Source organism: Pelodiscus sinensis, chromosome 7, assembly GCF_052426305.1.
Source record: "Pelodiscus sinensis isolate ZL-2025 chromosome 7, ASM5242630v1, whole genome shotgun sequence".
Lineage (NCBI taxonomy): Eukaryota > Metazoa > Chordata > Testudines > Trionychidae > Pelodiscus > Pelodiscus sinensis.
In genome coordinates, this window is record NC_143058.1 from 18,984,152 (window position 1) to 18,996,032 (window position 11,881).

General features: G+C 41.4%; 1 protein-coding gene across 1 annotated transcript; it reads right to left on the minus strand.

The window, feature by feature from the left end:
• MAP3K19 (mitogen-activated protein kinase kinase kinase 19) lies at window positions 1-11,553 on the minus strand. Its single transcript, XM_006117069.5, has 5 exons — window positions 11,415-11,553; window positions 5,628-8,048; window positions 3,961-4,113; window positions 3,053-3,750; window positions 1-136 (listed from the first exon to the last, which is right to left on the minus strand). The coding sequence occupies exons 2-5, from the start codon at window positions 8,031-8,033 to the stop codon at window positions 70-72; spliced, it is 3,324 nt and encodes a 1,107-aa protein (XP_006117131.3). The 5' UTR covers window positions 8,034-8,048; window positions 11,415-11,553; the 3' UTR covers window positions 1-69.
• Between the last annotated feature and the right edge of the window lie 328 nt (window positions 11,554-11,881).

The following is an 11,881-nucleotide window of genomic DNA, read 5'->3' on the forward strand; positions in this document are numbered from 1 at the left end:
CCCTGTTGTACTGTTAGAAAGAGATATGAATGGAAAATGTATATTAGTTTGGCAGATGTTTTGAAAAGTTCATTGTCTTCCCTTCATGAAGGGATGCTGCAGCAATTGTAGAGCAGATGGACGCTCATGCTGATCCCTGCACAGTGGGGTTAAGGAATTAATAAAGAAAATAGTTACAAAACGTGCATGTTGTTTCACTGTTATATTATAAAATATAGATATCTTACATGGTTGCTTCTGCAGTATTTATTTTCTTAGAGTTCAGGAGTCAAGGCTTAGTGGAAAGTACAGACATTAATAGAATTCTTAAATAATTTCAGAGGGGTAACTGTTAGTTTGTAACTGACAAATCTTAAACAAATAGTCCTGCAGCACCTTTCTACGTTTTTTGTTAGTCTCTCAGGTGCTGCAGGACTATTTGTAGTTTCAGTTTTTTAAATCAAATAATTGCTTCCAGCCTTCTGATGTCATTGTCACTTTGATTTCTTCCAGTTAGTCACTCGCTTTCTTGTAAGCTGGGTATTCTAGTGGCAGTTGCATCAAAGCTATTTAAAGAATTATTTCTTGTTTGCTGACTCTTGCCGTGATCAAATCTGAATTGACTGCTTTTTACCCTGCTTCCTATTTTTGAGCACTCGGGATATGCTATTTTCAAACTTACCACTATGCTGTGGGTGACAAACTTGCTCTTTAGTTTTCCTGTAATAAATAAATAAATACTGAAGTCTGCAGAATCACTTGACTCCAGGAGCCAAGGTTTAGCAAAGAATGCCCCAAATGTCAAGAGTGATGAGACAGTCACAAGAATTGCAACATTGGAAACAGCACTTTCTAGGTGTCTCTCCTCTGTTTAGGCTTCTATGCATGTTTTATTTGCATTTTTTTCAAATAGAATAGAATAGCTTTTTGTATATGCATTTAATTTTTCCAGATTGTTTAAAGCTGCCCTTAACATTAATGAACACTCTATGAAATGTAATACCAAAACGCAGGTGAAACCAACTTTCCTGTTGGTAACTGTCCATTTTTCAGAGTAATATAGTAAGGTCCTGGGATGTGAATGGTTAGTCACCTCTTCTCCCTCTCCCCCCCCCTGCCTCTATCAAGAAAGCCCTGACCTGGGCCTGTTGCTACAGTTCAAAGTGGAGGTGCCCTTATCAGCTAATGGAATAGTTGATGAAAACTGCATCAACTATTCAATTAGCCATTTACATTAACATCCCTGTAAGATACTTCCCTCCCCCCCCCCCCTCTAATTCTTATGCCATTGGATGAGAACAGTTTATAGCATAGCAGTGGTTGGTTCAATGTTCTAGCAGAAAGTAAATTCTATGAGAGCTCCCTCGTATGATTGTCTTGTAAGTTGTTTGCCTTTGCTAGCCCTAAATCAGATCGTGGTAATGAGGGCATTTTAAGAAGGAGATATTCCTAAATGACCCTGGCATGCTCTAACTCAAATGAATAGCTTCAGGGGGTAGCCAAGTTAGTCTGTTAGAGTATGCTTACACTTGCACCCTACTTCGAACTAGGGATGCAAATGTAGGCATTCAAAATAGTCAATGAAGCGGGGATTTAAATATCCTACGCTTCATTAGTGTGATCTTGCTGGCATGTTACTCCGATCAACAGCTATTTCGAAAGTGAAAGTGCGCGCCAGGACATGTTAGAACCAAACCCTCATTTTTTGAGGAGTAACGTTAGTTCGAACCAAGGAGTTTGGTTCTAATTAACACATCCTGGCGCGCGCTTTCATTTTCGAAACAGCTGTTGATCAGAGTAACGCGCCTGCAAGATCATGCTAATGAAGCATGGGATATTTAAATCCCTGCTTTATTCACTATTTTGAATGCCTACATTTGCATCCCTCGTTCGTACTAGGGTGCAAGTGCAGACATACTCATATAGAAAAAAACAATGTGGTAGCACTTTATAGACTTAAGAAAACATGTAGATGGTATCCTGAGCTTTTGTAGGCACAGCTCACTTCTTCGAATGACTGGAGTTATGCATTTAGGATGTGTAGACCCAAAATAAATAGAGGGGAAAAGAAAGGGGTGAGAGAGAGGGAGCTAGAGGGAATCAGTAAGTATCTGAAGATTGGGTAGATAAAATGAAGCAGATTAGAATCAAAGTCAAATCCAAATAAATAGCAAGGCCAGGAGCACGGTTCCTGCCTGTGTAGCCGTGCACAAAAAAGTCTCTGCCTGCTCAGCTACTTTGCAGAGTTGTGCAGCAGCACTCATCTTCCTGCTGGCAGGTGTCTTCTCCAGGCCACGGCCAGCTGAGATGGCATGGGGGGATTTGTGGGGCAGCCGTCCTGGACTTACCGTGTGGTGTGGGGAGGCCTGGGGCCAGCTTGGGGATGCCAGGGCAGCATGGCAGTGGAGCTGCTCAGGTGGCTGGAGCTGTGTCCAGGGATGCAAAGTGGCTTCCTGACTTCTCCCTGGGCTGGCTACCTCTTTTGCCCCCAATCCTCTGTCCCTTCTGTTCCCTGCATGTCACTGCCCCACCCCCAGCACTTCACTCCCTGCAAACCCTGGGCAGTGACAGAGAGGAGAAGCCTGGGCCAATCCCTGTCCTGCACACAGGCTGCCCAGGGAACTGTGCTCCCTGGAGGAGGGATGTCTCACCTTATCCCCAAGAGGTGGGGGGGGGAGGGGGCGCTATCTGGGACAGTTTCTTTGGGAGCAGTTCCAGTGGTAGGTGCCACAGTGGCACACATCCAAACAAGTGCATGTGACCTCATTGGGCGCATAAGACAAAACTCTGCTCATGAATTCTTAGAGGGAACACTGGCCAGGAGCTACGGGTGGGGGGAAAGACCCAACAAAATGAAGTTTAGAACTAAATGTCACTAAAAAACATTCAAGTTTGCTTCAAGCCTTTTTGGAATGCTCAGCAAAATGGTAACTTACAGAGATATGTTTCCTTATAGGAGATAACCCAAAGCCTCTGCTGATGATCAACAACATACAAGCAATTTGAGAAACTGCATCAAAGATCAAAGGTGGTTATTTCAAATTAATATTAAACTAATAAAAAACCTACTTACCTGGTTAAGCATACATGGACAAAGTCTACTGCTTTTCCTGAGAAATAGTCAGGTAAAGAAGGCATCAGTCCTCTGTGGGCTCCAATGTAAAACATAGCAGCTAGCCTATCCATGGAAGACAGAGGTGGTTTACCAGTTGCCATCTCAAATACAGTGCATCCAATGCTCCAGATATCTGATTTTCTTCCATATCCAGATTCATTTATTACTTCTGGTGCCATCCAGTATGGAGTCCCATGCATAGACTTGAGCATTTCACTGTGTGTGCCACTCAGGCTTACCCATGCTAACCGCTTTGCACAGCCAAAGTCAATCAACTTTATAACACCATTTGGCATAAGCATAATATTATTGCCTTTGATATCTCTGTGTACCACACTGTTATTATGTAAATAGGCAACCCCATGCAGAATTTGTTTTGTATATTTACAAAAGACAATTTCGGACAATGGCCCAAAGCGACTAATAATACTGGAAATTGAGCCACCAGGGACAAACTCCATGAAAATGCTTACAATGTTATTTTTTAAACAGGTTCCTAAATAGGTTACAATGTTGATATGCTTTAGTGTTTTCAACAAGTCAACTTCCTCTTGCAGCTTTTGATACTCCTTCTCTGTACTGACTTTATCTGAGGTATCCAAAGCAACTTGTTTCACTGCTATTAATTGTCCTTGGCTTGTCAGACCACAATACACCTGCAATCAGACCAGAATTTGAAAAAATTAAATATGATTTAGAGACAGCCTTTTTAAAAAATAAATATCATTTTAGATGTACCATGGAAGCTGATCTAGAACTCATCTGTATAATCCAAAATATTGACATACACAGTAAATGGGATAATAGTTAACTATGTAGCTTGAGGGAAATAACATATTTTTAAAAATATTCAGACTTTAACTTACAGTGCCATAGGCTCCTTTTCCAAGGATTTCACCTCTGGTCCATGTGATAGGATCCTTATTAACTTGAGTGATTTCTGGAAACACAGTAGGTTTATTGAAGCTTAGCAAGTCCGTTTCCCTCTTTGACACCAGAAAAGCATTACTGTAACTCTGCTAGAGAGGTGGTGGTCAGGGAGATGATGGGGCAGAGGAGAAAAAGATAAGGGCTTCATGTTAATATTATTCACGTTTTTAAATGATAATCTGAAATTACTCTTCTTTATATCATCACTTTAGGGTGGTCAAAAATCAAGGCTCCTTGATTATACTACACATAAAGCACTTTCAAGTAATGTGTAAGTATCGTACCTAGGTACTATTGACTGTCAATCAGAAAGAATGCAAAAGAATCCATCTAAGAAAGCTGGATAGCAAGGTATACCCTAGTCTGTCATCTAGTTTTCAAGTACCTACTTCTTACTAAGCTGAAGAATCAAACTGTGGCCTGATGCAGCTCACAAACCCTCCGCCCCCTTGTCACCCCCCTTTCTCTGCCTACCAGACTGGGGCGGAGGGTGGGGGAGAGGAGGAAGCTCAGGACCTCTGCCTTGCAGTGGAGTGAGAGGGTAGGGGCTCTGGTCCAGCAGGGTGTGGCTGCCAGTGCTTGAGGCTTCAGCAGGCGTGGAGCTGAAGCCCAGAACCCTGGCTCCTAGCAGGTGTACGCTCAGACTTCTGGAGGTTATGGTATGTGGTTTGGAGGGACATTAAGTGTGGCCGTCCCTGGGCTAGATATACATTTAAATAAATCTCAGCCCTGGAAATGGCTTCCTCTAGAACAATTGTTCTGAAACAAGTTGAGGAAAATTTGGATGGGGGGCATTTTAAAATGAAAGAAGTGTCCCTATCTACCCATAGATGCTTATGAGGAGGGAAAGATTTGTAAAAGAGGTGTGTGTTCTCTTTTGTGTTACAGTAGCACCTGCAAATTAGTACCCCTTATGTTAGGCAATACACCAATGCACAGTGAAAAATAGTCCCTGTCCTGAAATTACAAAGGTGTTGGAGGGAAGAAATGGGTGAAATGACTAACACGAGCACACACAGCAGGTTTTTGCTAAGCTAGAGAACTGTTGATTCCTGCCTCAGTGTCCTATCAGCTAAGCTCTGCTGCCTCCATGATAGAGCACTTTTGTTTTATTTTTCCCAATGTAAACTCTTTCCAAACTTTTATAGTAAGCTTAGAGTTATGGTCATTTCTAGGGCAACCATCTGATGGCTAATATTGATCCAAAGATAAGGTTGCCCTCTATGTTAGAGCTCCAATGCTTTGGCCTGGGCACAAAGAAATCTGTCGGTCTATTCTTGTGGCTTGTCCCTTCCCTTTACCATTTTTCTCCAGTTTATCACTGCTCATTATATTAGCCTTGCTCATCTTAGTTTCTCCATAATTATTCCTTTCATCCTGGAACAAAGTAACTGCTGGCCAGGCTTATTAGTCACTTCTTGTGGTCTTTGTAATGGGCAAGCCTGTCTACACATCAGATGACAATAAAATTGACACAAAAATTTTGGATGCGTTCAGGTTGCCATCTGTTTGAGTGTAATGAGGACTCACCTGTTTTTCCATGCTGGTGGTTTTGCTACATCTTGAGGAAACAAATAGGTAGCTATGGGAAATATGTTTTTACCTGTTCCTCTGCACTTGCCGCCACTTTGCCATCCACATTCACGCTGTCTTCTTCTTCTCTAGCAAATACATTTTGTATTTCAGAATCTGTATTCTCTGTGGGGATTATGGAAGAGGTGGTATCTTTTTCATCAAGTGCTAGTAGCTCTGCCGCCAGGCAACAAAGCAACTCATCAGTCAGTTTTTCGTTATCTGCACAGTCCAGAATGTTTTGATAAGTCTGGAAAACTGGGCCTGCAGCATTTAAATGCTGAGTTGATGCATTTTCGGACATGTGTCCCCAGCTCTGATCTAGTGTTCTTGGAGAAGACGTAGAGTCTGCTCTGTCTGGAAAAGACAATGCAAACAGTGCTTCATATTTCTCTATAGACTTATGTAAGGTCTGGTTTGCTTCCAGATTGATGGAGTTATTCATATCCTTTCTTCCTTGGACTCCACACTTGTTATTCTGATCCGTCTTTATCAAAGTACTCATTAAAGCAACACATTCTGCATGATCTGTATCAACCAGATGAAAACTGTGGGCATTGATTGCAAATATCTGATTGTTAGCCACATCTCTATTATCTGAAGATAGCTCCAAAGGGACTTCTTTAATAGTTGATAGGTTTGAATTCGGAATGATTTTATTTTGTTTAGTGAATTGTGAAAATTCCTCCAAACCCAGAAACTGCTGATCTTCACCTTCATTAAACAATGGTGTGCTTCTTGAAGTCTTTATGTGCCAATCAGAAGCAGAAATGATTAAAACATCATGCAGCTCTGTGTTGCTATCTTTTAACACAGAACTTCTCTTTTTTGGTGTTAAGCCTACTTGTTTCTTTTTAATGTCAGTCATGTTCTTGGGTTTAGAATGTGTTCTTTTCTGGGTGCTTCTTACTCTGCTGCTGTCTTTCTCATTAGTACAGGTAGATTTACGTTTATTAACAGTGTATCTCTCAAGTGGAGCAGAACAAACTTCCCTGTAAAATCTGTTCTCATGTTGACCAAATTCACGCACTTGGGAATATACAGGAGTTCCAAACATTTCATAAATCCCTGGGCCTTTGTCATCTGAATTTATTTCCTTAAACATGTCACTATATTTCAGATTCAAGTAGTCTGAGGCAGACTGTGTTTGTGGAACAGAGTGTGGAGTAACGTGTTTCTTTAGGCTGCTTGAACTTTCGCAGATATAAGGAAATGCTGGGTTTTTAGATTTCTGAGCACTCTGAACAACATAGCAGTTCTTCATCTGAAGTCTTTTTTTCTGATGCTTTGAAGAAGCCTCACATTCCACATGAGACATTTCCCCAGAAGGGAAAATCTGGTTCTTGATGCTGGTTTTGTGTGTCTTACATTTGGTGGAACTCTCATCAGAAACAATGAAATCTTGAGGTATTTTTCTACTCATTTTAGGTTTAAAAGCAGTTTTATTTTTACTAGTTTTTATCTTATTATCATTTTCTTTCTGAGCTAGTATGTTGAAGCTGTGACTCACATTAGGAGGCCTACTGGGACATTTGGCAATCTGTGGTGCTCTAGGTGGCACATGTTCAAATAATGGGACAAGAGGCCATGGTTTATTGATTTTTGTTTCAGTTGCTTCTGAAATAGCTATTTTTTCAGTTTTTCCAAAGGCTACGGGACAAATACTGGTTTCTACTTTTCCAGCAGAAAAGTGAGGCATTATTTTAGCTACAGATTTCTCTTCCAGCATATGATATGATTCTACTACATTTTTGCAACTTGAATCTAAATCATGATTTTCAAGCACAGCATTCACAGTGTCAGTATCTGCACACCAAGTATAAGCTGGGATCATCCCTGAAACATCAGCTTCCTTTAGATAAGTCTTAATGACACTTTTTGCTGCTAAATCTCTCTCGCAGTAGTTTCCAACTCTTTCCTTGTCAGTATTGCTTGATGCAAGACACTGAACTGCAAATATCTCACAGTTCTCCTTGGTATTTGTCATTTCACTTGAGCTTAAGTAAGCATAACTTTCATCAAGAATATTGGCTCTGTTCACGATATCTGAATTTTCATAGGTTATTGAAAGCTGATATTTTTCAAAGTCCACCTGTTTACTTTTAATACCTACATCAGCTTCATTGCATTTTATTTTTACTTCACTTTGTTCTTTCAAGTCTCCGGAGCATTTGCAATAGCTATCCATTCTGAACGAGTCCAGGTTTTCCATTGAAGTGGAGCTTTCAGAAGCACTAGTAGGAGCTTGGTCTCGTGATGTTTTAGCCTGCCTTTGCTGTGGGTTGGCTGACTGAGGCTGATAAAGTGTGGTATATGGTTTTATAGGTATAGGTACAAAATTCATAATACTTAAAATATTGTTGCTATCAGTATTTGCACTGGCTTTATTGTCCTCTAAAGGAGTCAGTCGAACTGCTCTTGTAGGTTGAAATGTCATTGGTACCAGACAAAACTGCAAGTTCCAGAACAAAACTATTAGTAATTTGCTTTGTATTTTGGAGATCAAATACAAAATTCTGAGGCAATAACCAATGGTTTTAAGCAAGTAAGTATGCCCAACTGTATTCTTTGGCAATTTTCAGTATTTTACTCAACTTCAGTTTCAACATCAACACAGAAAATACAAAGTTGGTTGATGGATTGCCACTGAACTCACTTGAATATAAGTAATTTTACCAGGTGTCCCATATTCAGTATAGGGAAATATAATCAACTATCAATGTATTTAGAACTAGAAAAAAATGGAATTAGATTATATGAGGCAAATGTCACTACAGCTAAAAAAAATAAAAATAAACCCTGATACACATGCTTATAAAAATCATCAAAAGATATTAACTCTTAACTATGTCTTTGATGTATGATTTCTGTTTGTTTGCTGTACAAATACAAAGGGTAGTCAGTAGTTTGATATCCCAGAATTTATGTCACTCGCTGTGCACTTTCTCAATGAGAAAACAAGCCTTTCACTTAAATGTATGTCATTATTATGGTTCTAAGAATGTACTGAAACTCATGAATTTTCAAGTAATACTAATAGTCACCATGCCACAGAATATAAATCTATTTATTTTAACCATTAAAAAATTGTGACATTCTGCCATTGTAATTTTAGTTTTTATCCATGCAGAAAATTCTTTCCAGACCTTCAACAGATGTGTTGTTATAATCTCAAACAGCTGAAATAGTGCAGCTCATGTACATGTCCAGTCTTACCTCACCAATTTCCATACACCATACTATACTGACACATGGCGTAATTGTCAGAATGGTAAATATGTAAGAAATTGTCCGAGCTTTGCCTACTCCAGCACTTCCACAAGTTCGGCAGAGGGATATTAAAAAAAAATCCCTTCTGTAGACAAGGCCTGCTTAGATTAAGCATTTTTTAAACCTGTCACACCATAGTGTAGCCTCATTTATAATGAGCGATCAATTTATCTACACAGTGTGTAAAAAAAAGTTTGTTTTTCCCTGCAGGTGGAACTACCCTATATCTAATATTCTGGAGCGCTAGGAGAACTATGTGAGTATACAGCAGGGCTACTCAACTCATGGCCCACAACCTGTTCATTTGTGGCCCACGGTGCAGTTTGGGTTTATGCCGGGCTCAACATGTGGCCCACAAGTGGGATCCTTTGAACATGGCCTCCACTGGGAACATGCTCCACAATGGCAAGGCATCTCCCAGATGCGGTAAGCATTGAAAGCTGCAAGTGGATGGACTGGCTGGAACAGATGGGTACAGAGTGACAGCATTTCTAGCCCCCAGGGATGAGGTGCCGGGAGCGCCAAGGCATTGTGGGAAGTGCTGGTTGCTTAGCCCTGTGGGCAGAGCCTGAGAGGTGCTGACTGGCTCACACTGGACATGTTTGGGTCCAGCGCTGCGGCTTAAGGCTTAATCTTTGTATTCATGCGCATCAGTGTGAAAAAAGCTATTTGTGTATATTTGCATGTATATGCGACCACACTTATGTTGCAGCCCTCGGCATGTGCTGTGAGTATCATCAGGGCTTCCAAAGTTGGGTAAGTCTGTTATACAGTATTCCTATTTGGACTATGCATATCAATATCATGAAGAGGATTTGGCCCAAAGCATATTTCAGAGTGTTAATGGTTTTGCATATGGAGAGGAAAAAATGGGCTCAAAGACTATGCTGTTTGTTTTTATGCAAATAAATGAATAAATATCCCAATTCCACAGAAACAATTAGTGGTCATTTGCATGCACTGTGTTTATTTGTATGTCTATATCCAACATGATCTGGAAATTTGCAGTAATTTCAAAGTAGTGCTGGTGTCTGTCTCATTGGAGCAAGCCATGACCTGAGTGTGCTGAAGTTCTGTAATTCAGAATTTTGGCAGGCTCTTTCTTCTTTTAACCCAATGGTCACCAACCAGTAGATTGGAAGCTACAGGTAGATCTTGGAGCCTCTGACGGGTGATCCTGATTGGTTTGGCCAAGAGGCCATCAAGTCCTGGCATTTCAGCTGCCCTTCCACCGTAGTGCTGTGTACCTCCTTCCCTTTGCCTTGGAGCTGCCTCCCCTCGCTCCCGGGAGCTTCCTGCTTGCTGTGCAGGGCAAGGCAGGGGAGGGAGAAGAGGGGCGCTGATGTCAAGGTGCCCCCTCTCCCACCCTGTATCCCATCTCCACTGAGCAGGGCGGGGGGGCACAACAGGACTGGGTAGGGAGTTAGCCGTCTGCTTTTGGGAGTGGTGCAGGGTCAAGGCAGGGGTGAGCAAGGCAAGGGGTTGGGAGGTATGGAGATTCTGGGTAGAGGGTGAGGATGCAGGAATCAGGGCAAGGAGCTGGGAGGTGTGGGGTTCAGGGAAGGAGGTGGAGGTGCAGGACTCAGGGCAGGGGTGGGAGCTCTGAGAAGGGGTGGGGTGCAGGATTCAGGACTCAGGACAGGAGGCTGGGAGATTGGGTGGCTTACTGGGGCCACCAGAGGGAGGCAGGGCTGCTCTGCCCAGCTCTAGCTGGCAGCTCCTCCCCAAGGTGGCTGCTGGTCAGTGAGGCTCTCCCTTCTATCTGATGCTGCGGCTGAGGGCCAGGGGGAATGATTTGGCCTTAGGCTTTGAAGTACAAGGATCACTTACTCTGGCCAGTAAGATGGGAGAGCTCTGTTGCAGCTGCCCCCCTTGGCCACTTTGCAGTATAATGGTCCCTCACGCTCACTGCCCCCCTGTGGTCATTATGGAGCATAACTATCCCTGCTCTCAGATCCCTCCCTTTCCATGTTATAGAAATCATCTCCCATTGTCTTGGCACAACCAAATCCTGACCTTGCTTTAAGTTAGGATAAAAGGAAGCTACATACCAAATTTGATGGTCCTAGCTCTTAACGTTTAGGACAAGTTCTTGAACAAACCGACTCACAGACGGATGGAAAGACAGACAGGTGCACATTTCTAAAATATATAATAGATGTTGTGGCTAAACTGAACAATTAGAATTGGAAATGTAAGGGGAAAAAAAGATTGAAATCATGACCCCTTTTGATTTCACACATAGATTGACCACAATGACTAACCATAAAAAAGAGAGACATAATTATCGCGTCTCTTTTTTATGTTTGTCTGTAATTGCTCCTGTTTGTTTTTCATTCACAGGTATTCACAAAAAGACAAAGGGATGGTGGTTTGACTAACGTTCACTGAACACAAAGAAGATGGCAAGCAAACTGAAAGAAGCCCAAAAATTAATTTGAAAACAAAAGGCTAATTTTGAGACTTAGCCACTTAACTGTGTCCTGTTTGCATAGTCTACATTTATAGAAACAAATAACTTTACAGTAAACGTAATAACTTAACTTACTTTGCTGACTCTAGACTTTTATTTTTTGAAGGGCATCTAATCCCATAAGGGACTTTGAAATGTTATTCTCTAAGCAAGATCCCTGCTCCAGCAAACTGAAGTCAAAATTGAAGTAGGCGTCCTATATTTTCCTCTTTCTTCAAGAAAAAAGGCAATGAAACATTCTGATGCATCTTGAATTCTGTCTTTCATCTAGAAAAGATGCAGATTGTTCATTGGCCAAAGTCTGGGCACTGATGTTACCTGGCTAAAAGGCAAAATCAAAGTTATTGTTCATATTTCAAACTATTTAGAACAGGGTCTTTGTTTTCATGGCACTATACTAAGAACTTCACACAAAACCTCTTCATTTGCAGTTTCCCCAGTAAAGTATTTCTGCATCTCTATGGAGAAATGCAGTAAGTACATTGTCTAGCCATTCATTTTCATTTTCATCCAAGTATTCAGATTCTTCAGAGAGAGCTCAA

Bases quoted from the DNA above. Each gene is read 5' to 3' on its own strand.
- MAP3K19 (XM_006117069.5), bottom strand. From the start codon at position 8,033: ATGACATTTCAACCTACAAGAGCAGTTCGACTGACTCCTTTAGAGGAC. The intron at 3,751-3,960 runs GTAAGTTAAAGT...GTCTGATTGCAG, and splicing joins GAAAAGGAGCCTATGGCACT to GTGTATTGTGGTCTGACAAG. The intron at 137-3,052 runs GTAAGTAGGTTT...CCCACTGTGCAG, and splicing joins GTCCATGTATGCTTAACCAG to GGATCAGCATGAGCGTCCAT.